Source organism: Euwallacea similis, chromosome 17 (genome assembly GCF_039881205.1).
Source record: "Euwallacea similis isolate ESF13 chromosome 17, ESF131.1, whole genome shotgun sequence".
NCBI classification, from domain to species: domain Eukaryota; kingdom Metazoa; phylum Arthropoda; class Insecta; order Coleoptera; family Curculionidae; genus Euwallacea; species Euwallacea similis.
This window is the reverse complement of record NC_089625.1, coordinates 1704546-1725732: the sequence shown is the minus strand read 5'-3', so window position 1 is coordinate 1725732 and position 21187 is coordinate 1704546. Positions and strand designations below refer to the sequence as shown.

The window sequence follows — 21187 nt, the reverse complement described above, 5'->3', positions numbered from 1 at the left end:
CAAAAAATTAATCTACGAGGTTTACTTAAAAAGTTATGTTAGTTTTCGAAATATGTGCACGACGTAGGTGGCGCTACTTATACGTTAGTTCAAAATAGACGTCGTAGATAGATTTATCGTACCCAAAACCGCCCTGTGCAAGATTTAATCGCAAAAACTTGCAAAATGTAACATTTATCGACAAATTACAAAAAAAAATTATTTGTTTTAACATCCTGTAGATCGAAAAGGAGCGAGTTTTGCATAAGGCATGTTCAGCTTAACCCCATTATTTTTCAACGCTGTTTCACCCTCTACTAATTTGCCCCAATGTTTCTGGGACACCCTGTATATGTGTGATTTTCATTAGGTTTTTCGAGAAACCAATTTGACTATCTTAATGGGGAGTCATTAGCAAAACTAACATTCTGGTAAGACCACTACGCGTCTTGGTAGCTGTACTTGGAAGTACCGGCAGCTTTAATTAAAAAATCATTTTCATCAAAACCACGAAGCTAATCAGCATTGCTTTCACTTCATCGTTTCCATCGATACTACCTTCACGGTAAATTTGCCAGGAACATGACCTATTAGTCCTTAAATGGCTGCGGCTTCAACGGTTTTACGATGGTTTTATCCTAAAATATCCCATTCAAACCCTAAAAGCATGTTTTAATTATGTTTATATGTGCAGTCGTTTAATTTGACATTAAAAGCATTTTCCCATTACGTATAAGTACGACCTCAAGGGTAATTATTATCGATAATTTTTTTTTGTGTTCAACTATTTGACGTATAAAAAACATCATTAGTCTTGAACGATAAGTGCTGTTTGAGTTTTTAGTTAACACCGTTGATGTAATAATACTATTTTTAATGTTTTTTTAGGTGAAAATAAACCGTCGCTTTCCCCCGAAGCAGGAACAACTACCACCCTCTTAAATCCATGGGTCCGGTCTCACCGCTGAGGACTACCTGGAAGGACCCGTAAGATCACCTATGAGGGGGTGCAGTTGGTTATGCGTCTTTTACCTTTGCGTGGTGTCCGATATTGAGCTCCATTGGTAGAAGCACGATTCGGTCCCACCAATAGGGGGACTAAAAAAAATTAGCAACAGAATAAGGTCCTGGGGAGCATCGAGGTTGGAAACCTCCGAGCACGAGTTTATTATTGACTCTTAAAGCGATTTCAAGGGCGGCCTCTGGATTTGTCCCAGTCACGTTCATTACACTGGAGCTACTAATAGATGGATGAAACAATCCCGGGCTTGGCCCCTTCTTCAGTTTGCTCAGGAAAGGATAAGTGGGGAAGGAAGGTCCACAAAAGTTACTGACTTCTGTGGGGGTGATAGGGTCACCCCTGACCTGAGGATTAGGGGTGTCCAACTGTTTTCCGGAGCAAGTTTCCCCCCAAATTTAGTTGCATGCAAGAGGGTAGCCAGCTACGGTGCTTGTGTCCGGGACGGGGCTTTTGCGTGCGTGGCTCTTGGACATCGTCTCAAAAACCTTCATTTGCCTCTTTCTACCCGACAGACGTTCGAATTACATTTCTGATTTTAAGATGCAACAAACTTTCTTTGGCCTCTAGTACAGCTTCATGTGCGTCTTGTACAACATTTAAACATTTAATTTTGCAGAAAATTGAGGTCCTTCATCCAGGTGGGGATGGAATTTATATGGACCCACGACCGGATCTCCAACGGCTCCACATCAAACCTTTTTCTTTAAACGTTTGATGGAAATGTCATGGGTTATTAAATGATGGTTTTCCATGTCCCACGCATGCATGTTTTGAAAATTGAAGACACCCTGCTGTGAAATGGGTTTCATCAATGAAAGAAATGTTATTTAAAAATCACTTTATTTAATAACATTATTTAATAATCATATAAAATTGACGGTTCTGGAACAGATTTTCAATATGAAATTTTTGTAGCTTTATGCCAAAGTGCCGAATGATTGGTTTCATAGTTTCAAGTTCGTAAACAAATGTACATTTGTTGCTTGTCCCAACTTTGACCACACATTTCTTCGTTGAAATGCTGAAAATCGTTCTAAGTTTCCGAATACCTCACTTGATTGTCTACGAACTAAATTGCTTTTGAATCGCTTTGGCTATCGTAGATAACTGAATGTTACTCGTGCCCTCGTAAATGCTTCCTATTTTGGCATCCCTGAAAGAGAAAACAGATCGTGGCCTTATTGACCAAGTTAAATCCAAACATTTTTCAATAATACCTATAAAACTTCTCCTGTGGAAAATCTTTGGTGAAGCCAACGCCTCCCATCCAATCTATGCATTTGATGGTGGCCCTCTGGGCCACTTCGGAAGCGTAAAATTTTGCCATTGCTGCCTGTTTAATGTAGGGAACCCCCGCTTCCAACAATCTGGCGGCGTTATATGTTAACAGTCTTGCACCCTCAATTTCAACTGCCAATTCGGCTATCTGATGTTGCATTCCCTAAAGAACCATTTATTATAGATTTACTAAGGAATTAGGTAAATCTCGGCTGCACCTGGAAGCTGAAAATTGATTTGCCAAATTGCTGCCTCTCTAACGTATAAGGAATTGTGGCGTCGAAGCAGCCTTGAGCCAATCCCAACATTTGTGCCGCTATTCCTATTCTCCCTTCGTTTAATATATCTATAGCTATTTTGTAGCTGGAAGAATTTTTTTCAGTCATTTTTTTCAACAAGGCCCAATGCAAAATACCCTTGTCCAACCTCTCCAAGAACGTGGGAGCTAGGTACTTTCACATCTTCCAAAGTGAGCATGCAAGTCCCAGAAGCCACAATTCCAAGTTTATCCTCAGGTTTGTTAATGGTGAATCCGGGAGTGTTTCTATCCACTATGAAGCAGGTAATTCCTTTGTATCCCTGCCAAATTATTCACATGAATTGATGGTGGCATAATGTCGTAATATTAGATAGGTACCTTTGAAGTATCCGTATTCGCCATAACTAAAAACACCCCAGATAAATCAGAATTTGAGATCCACATTTTAGAGCCGTTTAAAACGTAATCATTCCCCACCTTCTTTGCGGTGGTTTTAAGGCCAAATGCATCAGTCCCTGAGGAAGGTTCGCTAAGGGCAAAACTTCCCACCTAAAATACGTTTTATCTCATGAAACCATTACAATGTTAAAGGGTATTACCATATCTGTACAGAGTCTAGGCAAATATTTCTCGTTCTGCTCTTTGTTGCCATAGCGGATGTAGACGGAATTTACCAGGGTATTGTGAATGTCTACTAAAGCGCCCACAGAGGGATCTACCTTGGAGAGCTCTTCCACCACCAATACGGCTGTCAGGAAGTTGCAATCAGAGCCATTGTATTCTGATGGCGTTTGAATACCCATAAGCTAAAAAAAGGTAATCGTTTGATATATAGACAAAACAATTAAATAAGCATAATAACTTTAAAGGCCACACTAGGGTAATTTCCAATTGAAGAGCGGCATCTGTCGGATGTTATCCAAAGTTATACTAAACAAAAACGTGTACGTACAAGAGAGAGAGAGAGAGAGAGAGTTATAAAGAAGTGGCAGGAGGAAACGAGGACAATAGAGGCAAACGTCTTATGATGCGGTACCTTTCAGACGAAACGTCTTTGACTAATGACCAATTGAGTGACAACTGTAAATTATGTCATTTATATGAAAGCATGAATATTAAATTAAATTAAGTTTATTTTGAGAAGCATCGTACTATTTTATGTGTTTCTTAATCCAAGGGAAAAATATATTGTACAGAGTGTTAATTATGTATGTAGACAAACTTTAAAGAGCTCAAATATTTTATCAGTTTTTTGTTCACCGGTAGAGGACGCCGCATATTATAGTATACCTGAAATTAAATAACCATAACTTTTTATAGCTTACTGCATGTTATTCTTAAAAAAAGTTATTATCTATTCACTTTTACTGATAAAAGATATTTTTATTATTTCCCACTCAAAGCAGCCGATCTGGGAACAGGTTTGAGGTTTAAATTTCTGCTATCAAAATAATAAAACACTCTGCGTTTTACTTCTAAAGCGGCAATGCACAAAAAAACATTGTATGCAAGGCAACTATTTAGAAGAATACGCTTAGTAGATGTTTATTTAGAGCACCACAAAAAATGTGGTTCATGCACCATGGATCACTGCCACTTTATAGTTACGCGTCAACAACTGCTCTAACCGTTGGATGGGAAGAGCAGAACTGCATGTATGGCCTCCCAGATGACCTGATATGAGTCCTTTAGACTCTATTTTGTGGAGTTAATTGAAGTTTATGAAACAGTAGTCCAGAATGAAGAAGATCAAGAAACTGGGTATTTGAGCAGTGGACCATTATTAGAACGTGTGCCATTATTAAATATAAGAGCCCGCCAGTCAATGTTGAGGCAAATTGATGTGTGTATTGCGGAAGGCAATTGTCGTTTTCAACAACCATTGAAAATGCTGAAGAGGCCTTTGAAACGCTTTTACACGGTACTTAAAAAAGTCATAATTGATTTACGAGAAACGATACATGGAATTTAAAAAATTGTATGCAAATTGGAACCACTGCATGCAACGACGCTTTGGTCCAAGTCCTTTAGGCTGAGGGCATCCTTCATCGCTAAGGACAATTTGGACATATTGAAGCAGAATCAGCTTTTCGCATTTCTAAAAGGGGAAAATCTGGGTTACAAGCCAAAAAAGTCTAAGTGTCCAAATAAGGGTAAGCAAGTAAGTGTTAAAAAAGTGTTGAATGCAGATCAAATAACTAAATTCCTAGTGGAGACTCCATGTGGATATGGGGATAACAGACGGTTGCTGGAGGTGTGATCTCTGCCAATTATGGACCTATGATATCATTATTCACGACTCTGCTGGGTGTGTAGACCGATTATTCATGAATAAAATTTTTAGCGAAGAGAATATTAACAATGAGGTTTGCTTTTTTATTACTGAACCAAATATATAGTTTTTGCGTTCAGAAAAAAATCGGTTTTTTGAGAACGAATAATTTTGAAATAGTGCATGTTAGTCGAGCATCTCGTGGATTCTGGTCAGTGTATTAGTCCGAAATAACAGACGAGAATTTGCATACGGTAATGGCATACGGTCAGTCCCTGCGAAATTTCTTAGTTCGAGGTCGACAGGAATTAAATGTTGATAGATCAAAGTAAATAATAATTCGGCCTTGTGGTCGTTACTGACAATGCGAACATATCTTGAATTAGCTCTTTTACATTACTACTTGTTTAAATAATTCTCAATTGATATTGTGTTCGTTTTTGTATACGGCGAATTATGGATTTCTGTCTGGGCTTTGCCTCACAGCATTAGACATACATTTTTAAGACCATGCGAAATTTACAAGTTAGAATTTAGATCAAATTAAAAGGTGATAGATCAAAACACACCATAAAGCGCCGTTCGCACACGTCCTTGACAAAGTTGGGACGTCCTGAACTAGCTGTCCTACCTTAAAAGTTATTACTAGTTCGTCACTTTATTGCTCTAAATTTGGAAATTGGGTAGAAGATTGATTTTCCAAGAGAATTAGTTAAATTTGATATTTTTAGCATTTACGGAGAACAAAAAAATTACAAAAAGGAAATTCGCAAACAAATCTACTCTACGGTTATTCCATTGATTACGATGGATAAGGAATGAAACTGGGCATAAATAGCCACGAAATAAAGCAGGTAATAGAAAAAATTTAGCAAAAAATGGGATTCGGTTTTGAAATGTGAGGCAAAGTCGACACGTGGAATAAATGGATAAAAACTGACCCACTTTTGGACAAAGTGACTGTGAAATCACCTTCTGCTAGAGCGTAATTATCCTGCTTCGTCAGTGCTCCTTCTCAAACTAAATTTGATTAATAAAACTTTAAATCATGTTTCACTTTGATTCGCTTTTCAGAACTATCAAAGTCGTTAAAGCAAAAAGGTTTGAAAAATTAGTAGAGAAATTAATTTGAACGAAAAAGCAAATTTGCGTTGTTGTTCTATTAATTGTAATAAAAGATAGGACAGAAAATAATTTAAGAAGCAGACAAACAGCAACAACTATTTCGAGGGTAATACCCCCCCTAAGAACGTTCCACTATAACTTTTGCCTCAATGAGAATAGTCCCATTTGTTCTTACAAGTAACAACAACAATTGGAAGTAAATGAGATTTGCTTACAGTTGTTAATTTTGTATCTTTTACTGTGTTTATATTCACATTTGTCTCATCTTTTCTGTTTTCATCATAACTTTGATAGTTCTGAAAGGTGAATCAAAGTCAAAAATAACATAAAATTTTATTAATAAAATTTTGCTAGAGAAAAAACACTGGCGAAAGTTATTTTACAGCCGCTCTGTCTAAAAATGAGTAAGTTTTTTATTCATGTAATCCATACGTTGACTCTGGCTGACATTTCAAAACCGAATGTAATTTTTGCTTAATTTCCTCCATTATCTGCTTTATTTTATAATTATTTATAATGAATTTAAATCTCTATTTATCTGTAATAAACAACTGTATTGAAAGCAATAACCGCAAAGCAGATTTGCTGACTGTCATTGCGGTTATCTTAATTATAAGAAAATAAAGTAAAAAGTTAAACAATATTTACTTATACAAGAAGTGAATTAAAGCGAGAAAAACGATTCTCTCTAAGAAGTGAATAAATAGGTTTAAGTCAGGAGTTTTATACAAAATTTTATTAAATTATGAACATACCTATTACGATAAAAAAATCAGATCTAAATTTCTACGTTTGATTCTTGAAAATTACTTAAGTTTTCTTAGAAATTCTCAAATGTGTTCGTAAATACTATTTTGTCTGGCTCTATACAAACATACTAATTTTACATCGGTTGGCAAACACGTGATAAGGCCTATTAATCTCTACAGTGCAACAAATGCTATCGAGCGTAATAGAATGTGTACTCTATCACGCTTCGTTAGTAATAAACACGAAATACGCCAAACCCCCGGAAATAGACGTCTCTCCGGAATATCCCTAATAAAAAGTTCATTCGCACAACGGCCGCCATGGTGTTTAGTAGGCCGTAAATGTCGAGTATCAGTGGGACGACTTGGTGGCGCGGAACTATCGCGAAATATTTGGTGATTTAAAGCTAAATCGGTTAGAAATTCTACTCAAAATATATTACATGTGTATCAGTAAAACCCAACACGTAAACCAGAAGAGAAGAAAGCCCTTAAAAAAATCAAGAAAAGAAACGTTAATTTAGTTCTGGCCTGTTTACGCCTTGGGATTTAAAAGGCGTTAAAAGATAAACAGTAAGGGCTTCTAGTGAAATTATTAGGGATAGTATTATAACTAAAGAAAGTACGGATGTTTGGCAGTCGACGAAGTAAAGCATTGTCGTATTACAATTAGCATCACCCAGTAGAATAACTGACTCCTAATATGGCAAAATTAAATTAAAAAATGTATTATTTTTTTAGGAAGCTTTTGACGAGGCGATTCAAAATATCTGATAAACAGGGTATTGCATTGAAAAAAAAACACAACTTAATATCAGAACTAAAAAGCTGCTATTGATAGAAAAATTTCAAGCACACCACTGAACTCTAACTTAAAATCTCCAAAATGTTTGAACTTTTGTTCTATCTTCTGTCATAGCTGAAAGCCGGCGCTATGCCCAAATAGAAGATTTTTCAAAAACGCCCTGTATATCAAGAACAAATCGAGATAGTCGTGAAAAATGATATCAAACCATAAATCCTCTATCGAAAATCGCACTCGAGAACGTGTATCAGATATGGTTTATCTGTTTCCATTTTACCAACACTTCATAAATCAATCGACAAGGCGCCACCCTGTACTTATTAATTTAATCGAAATTTGTTCTACACCATTACTTACACAACAATCACGGCTGATCGTGTTCATTACTGCACGGCTGCATCTTTTTCGCTATAAAGAGCGAATATTACACCGCACAAATAACAAATTGGAACACTCATTTGCGGCAAAAGCACGTAACCATATTATAACTACAGGGTGTTAATTGTTCTCCAACTTACCCCGTTTTCGAAGAGGAGCTTGAGGACGGTGTCGTTTATCTTTTTTTCATTCTCCATCGTTTTAACCTGCGGAAGAATTTGTTCTTTGGCTAGTCTAGATACTGAAATAAAATGTTTGTAAGAATTTCTTCAAATTTGGTTTTGAGAGTGTGAAAAGTAGGTATATTGGGTGGCCCTCGGAAAACGAAGCAGACGGATTTGTGCCCAGGAAAATTGTTTCTTCCCATAAACGTTGAGACACGTCAATTTTACTTTTAAGGGGAACAACTTTTGCGATAAATTTCACTTCCAAATTGTTTCACCCCTTTACGCTGCGATTACAACCCCTAAAATGTTAATAGGAATAATACATCATTTGGAAGGCTTTGCTCCTCGGAATTCAGAGCAATAATTGTCTAAAGTTTTATCATGCCGCTTGAAAATTATTCAAAATTTGAAGTTGCAACAGCGAATTTCACTATTTCGAATTTGAATAATAATCATATGCATATACAGTCTGTCCCAGATAAGGATGAACAGCATGGGGATCTCGGAAACGGTAATAGATACAAAATGGTTTAAATTGGAAAAAAGTTGGGCGATTTAAAACAAATTAATAATCTGTTTTTATATCGGCGAAATTCCGAATGGTTACGAAGATATCCGGAAAAAAACGAATTTGGCGGTTTTCGTTTTTTGCAAATAACTCTTATACGGTTATAGTTAGAGGAATAAAAATTTTACATTATTAAAACACTTTTTTGAGAACTGTTTAGCAGTGTTGCCAGTTTTCTTATTACATCCTTACTTTCGGAGAAAAATGAGTAAACTTTTGATTTTCATATGGGCGTGATATCAATTATTTATATTTTCAAAATCGTCATAAAATTCCCTTTTCAGCCATGTATTACATTTAATATTTTTCTCAGAAACTCTATGAGTTATAGCCATTACAGCATTTTTTGATAAGTCGGCCATGATTTTGACTTATAGTAATGGTACACATTAAATAAATGAATGCTGTGGAAACGTCAAAATTATTTAAAAGTATAAATATATTACTGGTATCAGCCTAAAATGAAAAAAATAATTGTTTCAAATTATGTATTTAATAACAACAATGCAGCTAAACTTGGATCGAATCGAAATCTCAAATTATAACAAATGTTCAAATAAACCACCATTATTTTCCAGGCATAGGTATGCTCTTTTCACAGTCGAATCCACACCACATATTAAACCCAAAGCGATGTTGGTGTCTTGATGATTTTTTTAATCGTGGATTCTGTTGTGACCAATAATGAGTATTGTGTCGGTTAAAAATTCCATTGTTGGTTACCATGCTTTCATCTGTCCAAATTATTTTAGAAGGAAAATTTATATCATCTTCACATTTTCTTGTATACCACTCGCAAAAACTTCTACGCCTCACTTTATCACCTTGTACAAGAGCATGGCAAACTTTAAATTTATAAGGACGAAAACTGTTCTTTCTTAAAACACGATGGGCCGTTGACTTAGCAACACCAGTACGCATCTCAATATACCTACATGATGTTTCGAGAGTTTCTATAACAGATTGTAAAACAGCATATTGTATATCTTCGGTCAACTTCTTTTTGCGAGCATTTACAGGTTGTTTAAACGAACCATATTCTTTCAAATCAGTCTTCTAAATGTGGATTTTCCGGGTTGCTTTCTTTCCGGGAACTGATTAAAATACATATGTTCAGCATCTACACAATTTCTATGACATAAAATGTAGCACGACAACATGTCAAATTTCTCTTCATTAGAAAAGCAATTTTGAGCCATTATTATGCACACGTCAAACAAATTTAAGGTTTTGCAACTTTTAAATAATTTTGACGTTTCCACAGCATTCATTTATTTAATGTGTACCATTACTATAAGTCAAAATCATGGCCGACTTATCAAAAAATACTTTAATGGCTATAACTCATAGAATTTCTGAGAAAAATATTAAATATAATACATGGCTGAAAAGGGAATTTTATGACGATTTTGAAAATATAAATAATTGATATCACGCCCATATGAAAATCAAAAGTTTACTCATTTTTCTCCGAAAGTAAGGATGTAATAAGAAAACTGGCAACACTGCTAAACAGTTCTCAAAAAAGTACTTTAATAATGTAAAACTTTTATTCCTCTAACTATAACCGTATAAGAGTTATTTGCAAAAAACGAAAACCGCCAAATTCGTTTTTTTCCGGATATCTTCGTAACTATTCGGAATTTCGCCGATATAAAAACAGATTATTAATTTGCTTTAAATTGCCCAACTTTTTCCCAATTTAAACCATTTTGTATCTATTACCGTTTCCGAGATCCCCATGCTGTTCATCCTTATCTGGGACAGACTGTATAGTGAAATTTGTTGTTGCAACTTCAAATTTGAATAATTTTCAATTTTTCAAATTTGAATAATTTTCAATTTTTCAAATTTGAATAAGTTTCAATTTTCAAATTTGAATAACAATTATTACATAGTGCAATTCGCTGTTGCAACTTCAAATTTGAATAATTTTCAAGCGGCATGATAAAACTTTAGACAATTATTGCGCTGAATTCCGAGGAGCAATGCCTTCCAAATGATGTATTATCCCTATTAACATTTTAGGGGTTGTAATCACAACATAAAGGGGTGAAACAATTTGGAAGTGAAATAATTTAGAAGTGAAATTTATCATAAAAGTTGCCCCTCTTAAAAATAAAATTGACGTGTCTCAACCTTTATGGGAGGAAACAATTTTTTTGGGCACAAACCTGTCTGTTTCGTTTTCGAAAACCACCCGGTATATACAGTATGTAGCAATGTAAAAGGGAAAAATGTCTTATTTTTTATTTTACAAGAAATATGTATTCTTCATAAAGGTTTTTGCTTGTTTTAAAACGGTTTTCACTGTTTCAATTTTCCTTTTCGTTACAGAGAAATATCTAAAAATGAATTCATTTAGTTAAAAAATTTTCCAAATTCCAAAAATGAATTCTCGTTTCCATGAGTTATGTAATCATATGTTCCGTCCTAGAGCTATCTGCATTATCCTATTGTCATCTGCTTTTCATCTCATCTTTAATATCTCATCTTATAATATATGTATATTACCATATGCAAGGACGCCTCGCCCCATGGACAGGTGAAGCCCATTAGGACCCAGGAAGAATGGACTGCATAAAACCGCTCTTGACTATTGAAATTATCATTCTTCCTGATAATTTTCTGTGTGCAGTTAAGCTGCAAGTCTGATTACTGTGAATTATTTTTTAGTGCAATAAAAATAGTCCATCGACGATAGGTCAGCGGGAAGCCCTAATTTGACTATGGCAGATTTTTATCTTTGGGCGTTTAAAACAAATAGTTTATGCGAATGATCTTCCTTCGAATGCAGAACATTTGAAGGAGAGGATCAGAGATGCTGTGGCGTTTTTACAGCTCGAAGAAATCCGAAGAAATTACTGTGAACTACGTCGAAGGCTTGAGCTCTGCGTTTAAGAAGGTGATAAATGGATTGAGTGAAATTTGTATATGTAGTTTCCTGTTTTTTGTTGAATTCTTGTGAACTGAATGAGAACGAGAATTCATTTTTGGGACTTGAAAAAGTTTTCAACTAAACGGACCTACTTTTTGATATTCCTCTGTAAAGGAAAATTGAAATGGCGAGAACTGATTCAACCGTTTTGGAACAAGTAAAAACTTTCATGAAGAATACATTTATCTCGTAAAATGAAAAATAAGAAACTTTCTCCTCTCGGCAACCCCATCCGGAGACATATCGTATATAGGCAAAAGCATTCTTAAATGGCGCGCCTTGCGATTTTTCAAGTTTTCTTGCACGTCATCGTATAGAATTATTCTTATATCTTTTAACGGCTCTTGTCTACTCAACTTTAAACCGCATGATTAGTGAACTTTGGACCCGCCAATTAAGACCCCCCTCGAATATACATACATATGTACATAGGTACCTGTTTCTTGCATAGCTGCTTCATCCTCAGACAAGTGAGTTAAAGGCAATTGTGTTGCAGCTATGCTTTCTTGTAGTCTCTTTGCGGACACCGAAAACGTCCTAGAAGGGACGTTTCTAACATTTTTCATCACCTGCAATAAGGGTGAATATAAAAGATAAACGATACAAGCAAAAATCTCCTATTTGTTTCCCCATATGGAGGCTTAAAGAGGAACTTGAATAAAGTCAGGGTGAGATATTACAATTATTACTGAAATATGACGTTCTAAAATACCTTCCTATCGTGGTATAAACAACCTGCTAATACATGGACACACATCATATAACCTTGTACCTTGGTACATAAATAATACAACAACAAAAATACTAAGATAAAGTACTCGTTTACGATTTTTCCCTGAAAATGCCATTTTTATTCCCTTAATATAAAAATTTATTGAATAGGGAATTTTCTAGGCACATTTGAGTCTAATGAACTAAATCCCTCCTCTTGTGAACACTAATAAAACGTTTTCAAGTCAGACGATTTCCAAAGAGAAAAAAGAAGTAAAAGAGATTGCCCCGAATGAATTGCAATTGTGACAATCGATTCTGTTCATCTTCAAGACGATTTGGCTCGACTAATTTGGCTCTAAAGAAACTATATTGCTCGAAAAACCACGAAATTTTGAAGATAAAATTGCGTATGAAGTTTATACCTGAGTGAGCAGTGTTGTGGCCATGATGATCGTCGCACTACGAGGTCTCTCACAAAAATGAGAAGAATCCCTGAGCTCCGCTTTTGAACTGCCAACTGATAATGCTGGTAGAGCCTAGTAATTAATCTATGGTATTTCGAAAGTAGTTTGGCTTGTTTTGTATTGAGTGAGAGCCTAATCTCGACACACGTATTTACCTAATAATAATAACGATTATTTTTGCGTTACGGCTTTAGGAACGATTAGATATCTCTAATAATTATAAATAATAAATTACAAAACTTGAGCAGTCAGAGGACGAAACCATGAGTAAACAAATATTATTTTAAAGCAAATAACAACAATATAAATGTATGCTGCACGGGTTAAAAGATAAGGGTAATTTTATCTAAAATGGTCAGGGGCATCATTCTCCTTTGCACATTTGATGATACAGTCGAGTCAAATCAGCACTAAAGTTTTAGTTCGATTTTGAGTAGACGTGAAGAGAAAGAGATCTCTGCGGTAAACCTAGCTATTCGCCATGACGATGTGTATACTGGGTTGCATACCAAAAACGTTAAGTTTTTGCCATATTGAGTGCCCATCCATATGCGCTGAGTTGGACGCTTATCAAGCGGGCAATCAATTATTGACTAGGTTTACAACCGATGTAATTCACTAACTATAACTGGTAATTTCGCACTCATGAAATCCATTTTATACCAGATGTTTACGAAACTGATTATACATTATTTCTTTCATTAACGCCTCGTTAATGACCCTCAATTTTTTTCATGATTTTTTTCTTCAGTCTCTTTTAAAATATCTCAACTAAATGCGTTAATAAGTCATTTTAACATTTTTTTTTAAAGTCATAAAAAAAATTGTGCATAATTGTGTCCGGATTGCATTAAACTTCAAAAAATGTCTGGGAAAAAAATTTATGAATTTTCTAAAGGTGTACAAAGCACGTAAAAAGTACCAACCGCGTTGTTTAAATAAATGGTTTATTTCTTATTGTCATTACAAATTGTACAAACTTCAAACGCCAAAATATCTACTTCATATCATCAAAAACCTGTATGAAAAGAAACAACTAGAATACAAATTGTTGACACTCTTTTTTTCCTGTTTTCTCCTAAGCAAGAGTTTCCTTAGTACTACACTTACTGCACATGAAAAAATGACTGAGAAAACGTTACAAAGACTTCAGACACTAACGGAGAACACAATAATATAGTTCTATAAAGTAACACCAAAACCAACTTCTACTTTTAAATTGCCAAATTAAAATAGAATCCCCAACATTAATAGCAGACGGTCACACATCTAAACTAAAAAAAAGCGCAAAATATTTGGAAGTAGGTATCGAACAGAAACTGAAATTCACTAAACATGTTCGAAATGCAAATATTGAAAAACATTTTCGATTGGTAACGTATAAAGATAGAGGGATCAGTACAAAAACAACAACAAAAAGATTCCAGTCCATCTGCAGCCTATTGTGAGGTCACGGGCACATACTGAGAGCAAATCTAACGGAAAAAAACGAATAGTGCATGCAAAAAATAGAGTATATTGCATTAAGACTGATTGCAGAGAAAGGCTCGACAATTTGCTACACAATCCATCCAAGTAATTACTATACGAACGTACACACATGATAAGAATATCTGAAAGACTGGAACAAATTCAGACAAGATCTAAAGACTATTATTACAACTGGACTATTCTGAACCCGCTTTCCCTTACACAACAAACAAGACAATTCCTCTTCTTTTTCTTTTCAACCACTTTATAGGAACATTTCCAAATGTGATTTTTTAAAATTTTCTTTAGTGAGGGTATCACAAGTATTTTCTCCCAAGAGCAGAAAGACCAAATCATCGATAAATATGTTTCCTGCTATCCGCTCATTCAAGTTCTCAAAAATATACTACTGGTACAGTCCGTGTGAACAGATTTAGTAAACTCCCATTATTAAGGCACACTGTTAAGTAAAATAGATAGAGTATCCCATGATGAGGTAATCAGTGGAAGAGGAGATGTGATTCTAGTGAAATGGATGTATTACATTTGTCACAATAAAAGCGTGTCTTTTTGCCACATTAGGCGATCTTACGTCTTTGTTCTTTCTTGTTGCCATCTAGATGTGGCCAAATATTCTGCTAATCGCAAGCAGAAATCTGAGAGTCCCATTTGAGTTTTATTTGGCACTTTTCGCTAGAGCTATATCTCCTGTTCCACTAGTTACCTCATCATGGGACTTTCTACCTATTTTACTTGGCTGTTTGTCTTTTAATAAGGAGGATTTACTAGATCTGTTCACACCGACTGTAGAAACAGCAATTTTTCTTTTTTTGAGAATGAAGGAGCTGACAACAGGAAAAATAGTTATCCAAATATAATTTGTGTCCATTATTTGAACTTCGATCGGATAAATGAAACATACCTGCTAATTCAAGACCAAAGATTTATAGATGATTCTCATCCAAGTCTGTCGACGTACCTAAACATACGACAAAATCATGTGCAATGCCTGATGTCTAATATAAAAAAAATATTTTAACTCTCCAACTTGTGCATTTGTTCTTGAGATACTCTTGTACCTTATCTCTGTATCGCGTTCTAATTGTATTTTACAATGGTCGAATCTTGTACAGTTTATCAGGACAGATTTGAAGAATTTCCAGGTTATTGACATATTGCAGATTAGACTTGACTTGGAAAAATCTTTGCTCATTGTGGGTATAAAGTAGGTACACATCATACTGCGCATATCTGAAGAATGCGTAGTATGTACGAGTGTAGCCTGGAAGGAAAAAGAGTAGACTACAAGCAGGTATAGCCCAGGCTATTGAAGAAACACCTAAAATTTCTTCAATTTCGGGAATGAATTCAGGGTATCCACAGAGGTCTTGCCATGGGTATGTGCTATGATTTTCTCAACCAGGAATGGAGGAAACAGTTTTTTTGTTTTGTTACTTCTGCACGACATCTCTTCTTTCTCCTGGACCATTGTCTAGCGTCTTTAGTCGACCACACAAAGTAATATATTCGAACTTCATTTCTTCCTGAACAAAAAAGGAAAGATAAATTATTTAGATGCATCTTGTTATTTTTGTTTTTATGAATTTTAAAAAGATACTAGACCGAAAAGGCTTACTTAACGAAAATTGCTGAGAAAATGAGCTTTTCAAATATTGAGAAAAAGTGTGTCCATGAGAAAAAACTTATTTATGACTTGGAATGTGAAAAATAAGTTTTTTCTTTTAAAGATGCAACTCAGCAATCTGTCTTTAAGATGTAGGGCCCGATGTTTGAAATACCCTGTACAAAATTTTGCAAGCGACAATTAAGCAGTGCGAAAAGAGATTTTGAATTACTGGTAGACCTGGCGGCATCCCCAATTGAAATGGATCCCTTACTTTTTGTCGAGCAACCGAATGGCACGCATCACATCCGCACTAATAACTCGCCGAATGCTTTAACTCTTTTGAGCGAGTCAGTTTTATCGACACTGCTTGGAAAAATTTAGCGCATTAAGATTGAGTTAGTGAAATGTCTATATTATGCGAATTTTGGTTGTTTGGCTCGTTTATCCCGTTTGACAATGCGCTATTTTCATTGCACGCGCATACGAGTGTAAAAATTTTTATATCACAACAAATATCTCTATAGGGAAAATATAAAAAAAAAACATTGTTATATAAGGAGAAAAAATGTATATTAATAAACAACAAACTAATTGTCCTTAAAAGCAAGTATATAATATCAATAAAGAAAATGAGATTATTAAATCGACAAGAAACAACGGTTCTGTTTTAGTAAACGCAAATTCTAAACAGAAAGAGAGCATAGGTTACGTAGTGAGTAGATCCTTAGTAACTGCCTAATAAGATGTGAGGAAGTTTTACTTCTTACTCTGCAACAAGAAAACTCCTGACATCGACAAATTGGGGCAAAATGCATGCAAATTTCAAATGAATATAAAAAAGTACAAAAATATTATCAATTATTGGGTGGCATTCAATGGATCTTCAACAGTCTCAAAAAAAGAAAAACACACAATCGTGCACGTTTTAGTGTTTCTTCTTTTTAGTCTAAAACAAACAAAAAATCAATTAGTTGAATGTAAAAAATAAAACGCTTAAAACAAGGAAAAAATGACACTACTAGAAACAAAAAAAAGACAGCTTCTTCATGCTACAAATTAACTTACCTTTTCTTTGCTATGCTTACTGTGGTTATCAGTCTGGTTACCATGTAGTGAGCCCTTGTTGGAGCGCTCTTGTTCAAGCAATTTGTGCAAATTCCCTACTTCCTCAGTCAATTCCTCTTTTACTCCTGTCAATCTTTCTAATTCTACTAAAACCTCTGCTTTGTCTTTCACTAAAACATAGCCTAATTTGCGACACATTTGAGGAAGACTTTTTCTACTCACTTTCGCCCTGACTGAGCATACTACACAATGTTTGATTTCGTTTTTTCACCACAGAAATCTCCTTTCTGGCCTCCTCCAATTCCTTCTCTAAAGCTGCGTTTTTGGCCCTTTCAGCTTCCAGCTTTTCCTTAAAGTTTTACAAGTTTCACTGGGTGCCAATTTGTTATTGATAGTTTGATAGAAATACCTGGCACTGGGCCAAACTAACAACTTCCTTGAAAGCTTCTTGTCGTTTCTTCCTGCTTTGCTCAACATTGTCTTTAGTTATTGCTTTCTTGGTGGTTTCAAACACTTCTTGGAAGAAATCTTTTTCCTCAATTTTTGCTTTAGTTTCCTCTATTAAGCAAGACATTATTGCATGGAGATATTGGTTTTATTGATATATGTACCTCTATGATCTAATTCTGGTTTAGTCTCTAAAAATTCATCAAGGCCCATTGTTCTTCCCTTCTTTTTCTTGCCTTGAGTACTCTCTACATCAGTTTTAATAAGAAGATTTTTTTTCTGACGTTCAAACTCTAATTTTGATTGGAGAATTGCATTTTGCATCTAAAATTTTGATTCTCAAGATTGCTATGTTCTGTGAAAAAAATTCGACATTTTACCTGTTCTTCAAAAGCTTCATTCACAAACTTTGCATCTTTTTTCTGCCATTCCTCCCATTCTTTTTCTTGTCCTTCTTTAACTTTCTTTGCTCTTTTAACTGCAGTTTTAGATTTCTGAAATATAAGGAGTAATGCCACTATAGAAACAATGGGAACAGGGAATATTGATGGAAATTGAGAATGACAGGAAAAAGCATACACACGAATAAAACAATTTAAGAAATTGCATACCTTAAAAATAATTTGAAAACACCTGAAAGGGTAGCAAATCAGTGTTTAAGTTTAATTTTAGAATTAAACTTAGGTAACTTCTTTTGGAGCACTGTTATGCGAATACAGTCAAATTTTTTGCTAACAGACTAGCATAGTCTACAATACCTTGTCCTTCTCTTTTAAGTATGTTTTTTTATTGATTTTTAACTTGATTCTGTGGGAATGTCACACCCAAAGCAGCTAGGAAAAACCTCCCTCCCACCTGGGTTTATTATCATTGTAGTTATCATAGTAACATTCTGCATTATTAAATGCACAGCATGTGGGAAAGGGTTAATAATGAAACTGTGTAATAATTTAATTACCATTAAAGTATAGGTACTATTTTTCTTGTCAAAAATCATATTTTGTAATTCAAAAATCTTACCAAAGTCATTTTTGGATAAGTTAGTACACTGTTTTATCTAACATAAATTACATACTATATGAAAGTCACACATTGCCCTCAAACCTTCATACTGTGGTCACCTTCTTGTATGGTATTTTGAACTGTCCGACCAATTTAAATTCACAAAAGGGATTTTCATAACCAGCCTTCATTGGATTCAGTTCCTCACAATGTGGGTAACCCTGCATGTAGTAGTTACAAGTTTTATGTTTGTTGTTAAAAGCTCATAACAGAACCAGTCATCCTTGACAGCTTATATCTTAAGGGCAAGACAATAAAGTCATTTTTGATTCAATTTGAATTAAATTTTGACATCAAAATAGGCCTTTTTGGAAACAGTCATCTGGATCAAATTGATATTGATCAGCTAACATTCAACTAATAAAATTTTATTCCTGATGGGTGATATGCAGTCAATTCAGTTGGTTGAAGATTAGGTGATAGGGATCAATCTGCTCCGGGTCATAGTTCCTGAAGAAGCCTTATATAGATTTTACATGGAATCTTAAATATGTGTCTTGGAGCTTAAGTTAAAGAAACTATAAATCCAGCTCTTGACTTAGACAAGGTAATTCTGAGGGACCTATTGCCCTTTTATAAGGTTATTCAAAACATTACCTCATGACTTGAACTGTTAGTTCCCTTCCTGTTGGCACTGGTTGCTGACTTTGGCAAGTCTTTCGCAGAGCCACTGGCTTTCTTATTTGATTTACTATCGGTCCTCTTCTTGGAGCTGCTACTTGCCGGTCGGAATTCGTCATCCTCGATCTTTAAGCAAGCAAATCGAGAGGGAACTGCAATGTCCATTTCTGCGAAAAAGATCATATTAGTAAGCAGTTTTTCAACTTTGCTGGGTAGTACTTGAGTATTTTTGTCAAGTGTCCCTTAAACGAAGAATCTATAATAAAAATGTCCTTTTTTTTTATTAATCCTCAGGATACGTTTAAAATTAAGTCTTCAGCCCTTGAACGTTTATTAATTATTTTTCCATTGTTTAATTATCACGGTAACCGGCAACAAAATTAATGCAAAATTCGGTCTGACGTCTGACGCTGATGTTTCGTATGGAAATTCTCGTCGATGGGAACTACGAGGTCGACACGGTAGGCTACGTCAAGAATGAAAAGAAATCGTGAAAATTTGAATTTTCCTCTTCAGTGTTCTTCCCCAGCATTTAAAGATTGTGCAGAGATTATAAGTCATATCGAAGAAATATCTTTAGTTTGAAATTAAATCTTTCCAGCCGCTAGAACTTAATTTTAAATTTCAATCGCCGACTGAAATTTATCTAACTCTCAACTCACGACCTTAACCTCAAAAAATTTGAAGGGAAGTTTCAATTTTGAATCAAGAAAAATCTTCAAATCATGTTGTTTGGGGAAATTGTAGAGCCAAGCACTAGAGCTCTAATTTTGGATGATGAGGACCTGGAAGAAGTCCCGCAGTATCAAAGGTAACAATTAGTCATTTCTGTCTTGTGAGTATAAATATACAAAGTGTCTCTGAATATAGTGCCATAAATTCAACCATATATTCTAGATCCCAAAATATGACGAAAACTTCATGTAAACATATATGAAAGGCGCTTCGTTTTCGATATACAGGGTGTCCATGGTTGGCTCTCGAGGGTAGTTTTTTAATTATTTTTTTTTTATGTTTTGAGATAAATTAATGAAATTTGTATTTCATTATAACTTTTTGTGCTCTTTCTAAATCCATATAAAGAAATTGGCACATTTTTCCAGGGCTGCATAATACAGGGGGTAGTACTTAAAAAATACCTACATTTTTTGTATTCAACTTTATGGACGATCTCATATTATAGCAAAAAAGTTAAATTTGAAGACTTTTCCATAAGAAAGGTACTCTTGCTGAAAGTTAAAATCTCTAATAGTTTTCAAGAAAATTGGAATTTAACAAATCAGTGGATACTATGTTTTATTACTTTTCAAGTGCTACCTCCCTGTATTACCCACCATTGAAAAAACCTAGCTATTTCTTTATAAAGAATCAGAAAGAGCATGAAAAATTATAACAAAGTACAAAATTTCATTAATTTATATCTCACATTTCAAAATATCAACAAAAAACCATCTTCAGGAACCAATCTTACACACCCTTTATATTGAAAATGAAGTGCCTTTCAATATACATATATTTATATGAAATTTTCATCACATTTTGGGACCTAGAATATGTGGTTGAATTTATGGCACTATATTCAGAGATATCTTGTATATAAGTAGGAAAGAAAAAGAAGCAATCACTCTCCAATTTTTTATCCCTATACTCACTCATGCAAAGCCTAAGGCACAAATAGAGCTTTCTCTTCTGGAATTCCTGCACCTTCTCAGTAATTTGAACTTCTCATCTGAAATTCAATTTACCGAGCTATGCATCTTTACCTTTAGGCTTAAGCCTTGATATGCAATTATTACCTTAGTATTGTGACACACCAACAAAAGTAGGAAGGGAATTTGACAATATTCATATTCGTAACATGTAAGGATAATCTTTGATTGATGGAGCTCATCACATATGTAGCTTCTCTTTTCATCTTACCTTTATCTCTACTGCTATGAAACTATAAATTGGTTTTAATGTTTTCTCCTGACTAACTGCAGTGTTTCTTCACTATTTGACTTTGCTAAAGTTAGTAGTAATTTATGAAATAAGGATTGACCATGACACCATTTCAGTAAATTTCACAGATCACATGCATTTCCTAGATAAATAATTTTATATCATTTTTTAACAATGAAAGTTTTTGCTAGTATTGATTAATATTTTGTAGTGTGTTCCTATAATATTCATTGCATG

At 34.7% G+C, this 21187-nt stretch overlaps 3 protein-coding genes across 6 annotated transcripts in view; 1 reads left to right on the top strand and 2 right to left on the bottom strand.

Annotated features, from left to right (window-relative positions):
- The window catches only part of PSMG1 (Proteasome assembly chaperone 1), a 49404-nt gene that overhangs the window by 26636 nt on the left and 1581 nt on the right, over positions 1-21187 (top strand). The window contains exon 2 of one of the 2 annotated variants that reach the window (XM_066398158.1): positions 19702-19820. In XM_066398158.1, coding sequence (XP_066254255.1) covers positions 19735-19820 — 86 coding nt within the window. In that variant the 5' untranslated portion in view covers positions 19702-19734. Of the gene's footprint in view, positions 1-19664; positions 19821-21187 lie in introns of those variants that run through there. The other variant, XM_066398157.1, reaches the window with a different exon arrangement.
- LOC136414248 (short/branched chain specific acyl-CoA dehydrogenase, mitochondrial) lies at positions 1824-12831 on the bottom strand. The gene is made up of 9 exons (XM_066398152.1): positions 12676-12831; positions 11976-12108; positions 8007-8107; positions 3137-3343; positions 2916-3086; positions 2694-2857; positions 2497-2641; positions 2218-2441; positions 1824-2153 (listed from the first exon to the last, which is right to left on the bottom strand). Exons 1-9 carry the CDS (start codon positions 12697-12699, stop codon positions 2063-2065), a joined length of 1260 nt encoding a protein of 419 aa, XP_066254249.1. The 5' UTR covers positions 12700-12831; the 3' UTR covers positions 1824-2062.
- LOC136414249 (G kinase-anchoring protein 1-like) lies at positions 16360-19439 on the bottom strand. 3 transcript variants are annotated; one of them, XM_066398155.1, is made up of 8 exons: positions 19229-19439; positions 18986-19176; positions 17707-17820; positions 17491-17650; positions 17289-17440; positions 17102-17228; positions 16880-17049; positions 16360-16582 (listed from the first exon to the last, which is right to left on the bottom strand). In XM_066398155.1, the coding sequence occupies exons 2-8, from the start codon at positions 19172-19174 to the stop codon at positions 16571-16573; spliced, it is 924 nt and encodes a 307-aa protein (XP_066254252.1). In that variant the 5' UTR covers positions 19175-19176; positions 19229-19439; the 3' UTR covers positions 16360-16570. The 3 variants fall into 3 exon arrangements, with proteins under 3 accessions (XP_066254252.1, XP_066254250.1, XP_066254251.1); XM_066398153.1 differs by having other exon boundaries at positions 16360-16760; positions 19229-19437; XM_066398154.1 differs by having other exon boundaries at positions 16360-16760; positions 17289-17437; positions 19229-19435.